At 34.0% G+C, this 7,988-nt stretch overlaps 1 protein-coding gene across 1 annotated transcript in view; it reads right to left on the reverse strand.

Annotated features, from left to right (window-relative positions):
• The window catches only part of LRRK2 (leucine-rich repeat kinase 2), a 122,851-nt gene that overhangs the window by 61,492 nt on the left and 53,371 nt on the right, over nucleotides 1-7,988 (reverse strand). Inside the window, exons 19-21 of the mRNA XM_015566622.1 lie at nucleotides 7,705-7,963; nucleotides 4,213-4,401; nucleotides 639-757 (exon numbers count right to left, since the gene is read on the reverse strand). Coding sequence (XP_015422108.1) covers nucleotides 639-757; nucleotides 4,213-4,401; nucleotides 7,705-7,963 — 567 coding nt within the window. The remainder of the gene's footprint in view (nucleotides 1-638; nucleotides 758-4,212; nucleotides 4,402-7,704; nucleotides 7,964-7,988) is intronic.

Consider the following 7,988-nt stretch of genomic DNA (forward strand, 5'->3'; position numbering starts at 1 on the left):
GACACCGTAAGACAGAGACCTAACATGGGCGCATAGACATGGAGCTCTGAAAAGAGAAAGAGGATAAAATCATAATGAAGTATACTTAGTACATAGAGGGTGGGGCAAAAGCAGGTTTACATTGTGAGTATGTGAAAACAGAGTTCATTCTTGTATTATTATTTTTTATTCATTATTGTATAATTTTCCATATGAACAACTGTAACCTATGTTTTTTGCCCCCACCCTGTATATGCCCCAAACATGCTTAAAAATCTACAAGTATAAACTCAAAATTATATATATGTAAATGTAGATATATATTTATATTCTGATATGAAGTTTTCATACATCAGGAAATTCCTACACCAACAGCTCCTAGCTTTTTTTTTTTCAATAGCTCAATTATCAAGAGAATGTCAGTAACAAAACACACAACATAATCACAATTTAACTTACCAGTGAACTGGAATGACTTTGCAAATTTGGTGAACAACGTTGCAAGGCAGGATCTCGGTAAAATTCTCCTACACGATATGAAGTTTTCATACATCAGGAAATTTCTGCACCAATAGCTCCTAGCTTTTTTTTTATCAATAGCTCAATTATCAAGAGAATGTCAGTAACAAAACACACAACATAATCACAATTTAACTTACCAGTGAACTGGAATGACTTTGCAAATTTGGTGAACAACGTTGCAAGGCAGGATCTCGGTAAAATTCTCCTACACTAATCGAACTTGACTTCTTTTTCACAAGAAATGAACCTTCACTTCCTATTTTTAAATAATAAATAAAGGCAAATAGAAAATGTTTAACCAATCATAAGATACTAATATCACACTCAATCATGAGATTAAAAATATTTTCATTAATAGAAATCACCTAATTTTTATTGTAACATTCTTAAAATAGAAATAATAAACTATGTTGGTTTTTCATTTTCAAAATTCAGTTACACTTTTCTTCATCCATAAATATTTACTGAATGGTTGTCATAGACTAGACACTGAATAAGTGTTGGATAGAGATAAACTGGAAAAATAATCCAGGCCTCCTGAGCTCATAGTACAGTAGAAAAGAGCCAAATGAAAAAAACTAGTTATATATACAATAATAAGTATGTGCATGTACAGCAAGCAGAGAAAGTTTATGTTCAAATCTGATCAAAACTATTCTGTTTCTCTAAATTTTTCTTAGAAATTTTTCAAACATTGTTTTCTATACTGAAATCACACTTGAAATTATTTAATATTCAGCAATCTTGAATACATCTCTATTTACATTTCATATTTTATGGTTTCACATAACAACATTAAATAACGTTATTTATTAAGGTAAAATAACATTAAATAAACACATTGTATTTAGTTAGCAATACTGTTTTGGGAGAGAAGAGATGAAAACTACTTTTAAAATTATGAATTTAAAAAATAGATCAGTAAATAAATCATATTACTAATGATATGTAATCTGAAGGCACTACTAAAAATTATGATTAAATTATACTTCTCTTTATCTTAAGAGAAAGCATAATCTTAAGTGTCAAAAAAATTATATAAAATCTATATATTCAGAAATCAACTTGATAATATTCTATATAAATTGTAAAACTGATACAAATACTTCCTACTTGATTAATTATTAAAATTTAATTCATCCTAAAATTTAAATGATCTTATGCTTAAGTATTTTAATAGACTTTATAATTTAATTGTGTACATATCTTATAATTATTACATTTTGATAATTATCCCCCTTTATGTTTGTGAAACTTCTATTAGCATACTGTTTTTACAAGCATCTATACATTTTATAATTTATTTTATGTTAGCATTTATTTAAATGTTTTCCTTTATTTATAAATAAAGAAGAATTCTTTACTTAAGAAGAATTCTTCTTTCAGCCATGATAGAGACAAAAGCACAGATCTTAACCAACCCCCACAAAGAAATGGAAAATTGGGCAAAATATTTTAAACAACTGGTTTCAGACATTGGGCAAGGGACAGTGCTGGACTGTGTAGTCCTTGAATGAAGGAAACAAAATCTGAAAGCCTATGATCACCCTGGCTTTCTGCCTCAGGGCAATTGGAGGGCCTGTGGCACAGTGAGAAGGAATTTAAACAAAGCTCAATGGCTTTCCTGAGATGAGATGAAGATAACATTCAGGGAGACTTCCTTAGCTGAGAGTTTAGGGGCAGAATCCTGGAAAAAGAGCTCCAGTAACCTGCAAAGAGGTTTCCCACAGATCTGCACTGTAAGAAATGAAAAAGGGGTTCTACAGGAGGAAGGAAGTGAGGATACTAGATGTAAGTTGGATCAATATGAAAGGGTAAAATCATTTAAAAAAATTAAAACCCTTATTGTTTCACACCCCATAACAGAGCTGCAAAATACATAAAGCATAAGCTGATCAAATTGAAAGAGTGACCAAATCCACAATTTTTATTTCAACATTTCTTTCTCCAGTCAAGTAGAGAGAAAAATCTGTAATGATACGGAAGACTGAAAACACTACCAAGCAATCAGACAAACTAATAGACTTAACTCCAGATCAGCCAAATATATATTCTTTTAAATTTCACATGGAGCGTTCACCATGTTAAGCCAGACAGTAGTCCAACAAAGCATCTCAATAAATTTAAAAGGATGAAAATCATCAGAGTATGTTCTCTGACCCAAAAATGTTAAATTTAAACCAATAAGAGAAAGTTATGTGGAAAATCCCAAATATCTGGAAAATAAACACTCTTCCAAATGACCCATAAGTCAAACTAAAAACCACATAGCAATTAGAAAATTTTTAAAACCTACTCTTTGAACAATACCATAAAAAGAAAGCCAGATGCATGGCGAGCGGGCATTGGGTGGAGGTGGGTAAGGAGGGGTGGGGAATGGGAACATCTCCAATAGTGTGAACAATAAGTAAATAAAACAAAAACTACTCATTACATACATGCACTCATTTAAGTTTAAAAAGTTAACAAAAGATGTGAACAAATATTTCACAAAGAAAATACATGAATGGTCAATGAGAACATGAAAATATTGTTAATATCAATAGTGATCAAAATTCAATAATATTCATCCCAACTAAAAATTCAACCCAAATGAGCTAGAATTGTGCCTTCACTAGAATGGCTAAAATTAATTTGACTGACTATATCAAGTGTTGTATGGTGACAAAGATGGAAAGCACCTAGAATTTTCATATATTGCTGGTGGGAGTATAATGTACAACTACTTTGGAAAACAGCCAGACATAAAAGAGAACATACTGTATGATTCCATTTCTATGCAACTGGAGAAAATACTAATGCAATCTATAGGAATAGAAAGCAGATCAATGGTTGCCAAGGACCAAGACTGGGGAACTACTTTATGAAGAGGCAACGAGGACTTGTTGAATGCTAGAAATGCTGTATAACTTGATAGTAGTGATTATTAAATGGATGTAAAAAATTTTCAAAACCCATGAAAATATATACTTAAGTAGGTGCATTTCTTTTATAATAATTATTTCTAAATAAAGTTTATTTTAAAAAATACTTGGACTTGAGACATGAGATCTTGGAATAATCCTTACTTTTTGCCCTCTCAAATACCTTTATTCTATCACCCAACGTTTACAATCACACTATGTTAATAAAAGAAAATACCTCACCCTATTTTTACCAAACTGTATTGCATTAAATGTCAGCCCAAATCACTATCATTATATATCTTGCTATGTCAATTTTTAAGTTATCTTGAGTGAGTCATTAAAAGATTAATATTATTCTTAATTCTAATAAAGGTAAATACATATTTTAAGTACTTCCTATTTGCCAAGAACTCTCCCAGAGAGTTTATACATTTCTTTATCTAATTCTTACCAAAAAATCCTAGAAGGTTGGCAATACTACTTTTAATAAGGTTTATACCTTATTAAAGGATATAGTCAATGATGGAACATGGAATACAATTGCAGTCACCAACTAAAGGCAGTATCAAAACATTGTTAAATGCAGAGATGAATTGTTTTTATAGCCATTGCCTGAATTGGAGTTAGTAAGCACTAACTATTTTCAATAATGAACACATTTTCCTCAAGTTTTTCCAAATAAATTAAATCAGGATTTTGTCTCAATTCTCATTTTTCAATGTCAGTGTGTAAGGGTTTTAAAACATATTATTCCAAGATCTCATGTCTCAAGTCCAGGGAACTATTTTTTTTTTATAATAAATACCTTCGCTATCTAGGTCATCACTTTGTCCAAACACACTGTCCACGTAGGACTCAGGAATGAAGGTCCATTGGTCAAATTTATCAAGTACTTGCTCAGAAAAATCCCCATTGCTGCCTGAGGCTGCTCCCTCTGCCACAGAACTTTTCGTCTGGTATCTGAGGACCATTCTCGCTAGTGTGGATCCTATATCTAAAAATAAAAAAGATACACCAGCAACTTAGACATCAACAGCTAAACAAATGTAAACATGTACCATACCAAAGCATATTCTCATATTTTTAGAAAATTGTTCATTCCTACTTCCAAAGTCACTTTACAATTGCGATATTACAGGAAGTCAATGTTAATTTTCAAAAAATCATACAAATTTATACAAAGCTTTGGTGTAGATGACAGAACTGAATATTTATGAAACTCACTTAACCTCAGAAAGGGCCTGGGCTGTGAAGCCAGACAAGCCTGTGCCCATATCATAGTAATGCCACCTGTGAACTGTATGACCCCCTACACATCAGTGTCTTCACTGCGGAAGTGAAGATGAGAATATATACAACGTAGGGTTACCGAAAAGATGAAATGATGCATATAAAATGTTTACCATAATGCCTAGGACAGAGAATATGCTTCACAAATGATATTTGTATTTTTACAAACTATTTGCTAAGTGTTTCATTCTATTGGGGAATTATGTGGAATTTCAAAGTTAACAATCTTATTAGTTGGCAGAGTCCTCATTGTCTACACAAAGTATGGGAAATTTCTTCCAATACTGTAACACATGTATGTGACTCAGTTCAATAGTACCTGAAAATGTTTTAAAGCTATGAATCCAAAATGTTCTTTACTCAGACAAGCTGCCAAAGAAATCATGCTATATCCTCAAATCAATCAAGTAACATTATTATATATTTTTAAATTAGGTAAGACTTGTCATGGTAAAAAAAATCCAAATTAAAAAATTTTAAAAAACATCATACAGAACAAAGGGAATAAATGGTAAATCTCCCTTTCTTTTTCTCCAATGAGCCTACAGTTCCTCGCTACCAAACACCAAAGCACCAAAGATTAAAGAAGTGAACAGGCTATTGCCATGAAACTGACTAAATTGATGAAACTAGGGATCTAATCATGACTTATTCATCTCCAAAGTCCCCAGAGGCAACCGAGAAGCCCATTTCTGTAGTATTTTTTCTGACATGTTCTTCTTCATATTCAAACATTTATGACTACGATATCACAATTGTGTGCTCACCTATAGTATACTAAAAACACTGCTTCAGTATACTGAAAACACTGTTCTGTGCCTCTTTTTTTACTTAACAATACATTCTGTGCCCAAACATTTGAATTTGCTAGATTTATTTGTCCCAATGATTGCAAAGCACTGAATGGATGTTCCATAATAATTTGAATAGTTTCTTTTGGGGAATACTTATGATTTTTCCCTAAATTTTTGCTATTATAAACAACACTTTAATGTGCATCCTTGAATACGCATTTTTATGTACATTGAGAATTTCTGTATCAGAGATTCCTATTAGAATATTGCTGGGTAAAAATTCTAATGGATATGGCCAAATTGTCCTCAAAATAAGGTGCAGGGGAAGGGGGGGGGTCGGTAGAAGGACCTTACACCCAGACTTCATAGGGGCAGGAACATTTTCTTGTGAAAAGTGACATGGTGCTGAGGCAGGAAGAATGAAGAGTTGGCCAGGTGAGAGAGAAGGTAAGGGAGTTAGGTGGAGAGAGTAACACTGGGAAAAGCCTGGAAGAGTATAGGGAGCATTTAAGAAGCTGAAGGAAACTCAGCCAGATGGGGTCTTCCAGGTCCCACCAGGAAGTTGGAGACCTTGACTATGCAGAAGCACCAACATGCACAGATGGATCCTTCAGCAGCATGCAGCTATCTCTGGGAAGGAGAGGAAAAATCAGACTGTTGGGCTGATGCGGAATGGGGTTTGGTCTGGTGAGTGTGTCAGAAAATGACAGTAGAGAGAACATGTTATTAACAAGAAAGTCCTTAAAGTGAAGAGTCAGAGAGTCCCACCACTGTGGGGAAAAGAGTGGGCATGGGGGTAAGGTCACAGAGGAAAAGCTGGGAGGTCACGCTTTAAAATACTGTCATACTTTAAACAATAAAGATTTTTTTAAAAAAGAAAAATACTGAAAAAAATACTCTTAGTGTGAGTAAATGAGGGACAGCTAAAAAGACAAATGTTAAAGAGATTCATGAAAACTTGTCATCATTATACTTAATATATAAAAAATATATATTAACTTGAAAATATGGAGAGAATATATCCTTAATTAAAATTCACATCCTGTGTTGGAGGAGGTCATCAAAAGGACATTACTGCTGGTGGATCCATGAGCTGGATGGGGCCATCGGAAGCCCCTCCCCTATCCCTGTCCTTGGATTTCACATCCTGCCCATCCTGCCCACAGTGGGAGCTGCCCACAGATGTAGCCTTTGAGAGAGTCAGACCTGTACATGACCTTTAAGATTCTGGCAGGTGGGGGTGGAGATTTACTCATCTTGCAGTTGCCCAGACAAGCCTCGTATGTTAAGTTCCCTTGTTCATTAAACCTGCCAGGGATCAATCTCGGTAGTCTGCCTCTTTCCTCTGTCTTTCCCTGGCCTCCAGGTATGGAGCCAGTGTCAGATTTCAGCCGGGAACATCCCCCCAAGGCAGTACCCTAACACTCAGAGATGCATTTTCTTGGCAGTTATGGCCTTACCTAGAGTTAGAAGTATTGACTAGTTCCAATAAGGAACACAATATTGGAACCAATAGTATGCTAACTTGAAAATGAAAGTATATATGTTACTACATATACATTTAAATGCATATGTATATATGAACAAATAAAAAGTATAGGGGAAATCTACATCATTGCCTATAAGGGATAAGTTATTATTTTCTTCCTTATGATTGTTTCCCTATCTTTAAAATGAGTATGAATTACTTTTATAATAAAAATTAAATATATAAAAAAAGTCCTGGCTGGTGGGGCTCAGTTGGTTGAAGTGTCGTCTAGTGCACTGAAGGATCTCACGTTCGATTCCCAATCAGGATACACACCGAGACTGCGGGTTCCATCCTTGGTCAGAGCACGTATGGGAAGCAACAGATCGATGTTTCTCTCTCACATCAATGTTTCACCTCTCTCACCCTCCCTCTCTCTCTCTCTCTGAAATTAATTAAAATTTTTAAAAAATAAAAGTAAATAAATAAAATATATTAAAAAGAAAAGTAACCCCTCAGAAAGATCCCACAGTCTTACACTATCTTTATAAAATATGCATTTGCTAGATCATAAAAAACTTAAATATAACATCACTTTCAAGCATTTCATGACAAGAAAAAGATACCCAAACGCTTACAATATTTTTGGCTTATGTTGCACCAATCTAGAAGAAAAACTAAAAGATTAGTGACAAAAAAAATACAACTAAAAATAAGACACACAAAGTGTTCTTTTAATACCTACTTATTTCTTTTCTTGAATTACATGTCTTGTCTGGAAATAAAGGACCAAGCCAAGAAGGTTCGATTTTCCCGATACAGAATCCGCCGAGGCATATGCTGTTGTTGGCCAGATCCAGGGCAAGTCTCTTTAACAGCAAACTGATGATCTGGCTGTCGCCTTTCCCGATGCTTATTGCCAGCGCTTTCCGTACGTCTTGTTCATGGGACCCACTATTCAGTAACAGTTCCACCAGTTTAGGACTGCTTGCTTTTTCACACACCTATTAAGAAAAAAAATTATATATA

Source organism: Myotis davidii, unplaced genomic scaffold (assembly GCF_000327345.1).
Source record: "Myotis davidii unplaced genomic scaffold, ASM32734v1 scaffold902, whole genome shotgun sequence".
In the NCBI taxonomy this organism is placed as follows: domain Eukaryota; kingdom Metazoa; phylum Chordata; class Mammalia; order Chiroptera; family Vespertilionidae; genus Myotis; species Myotis davidii.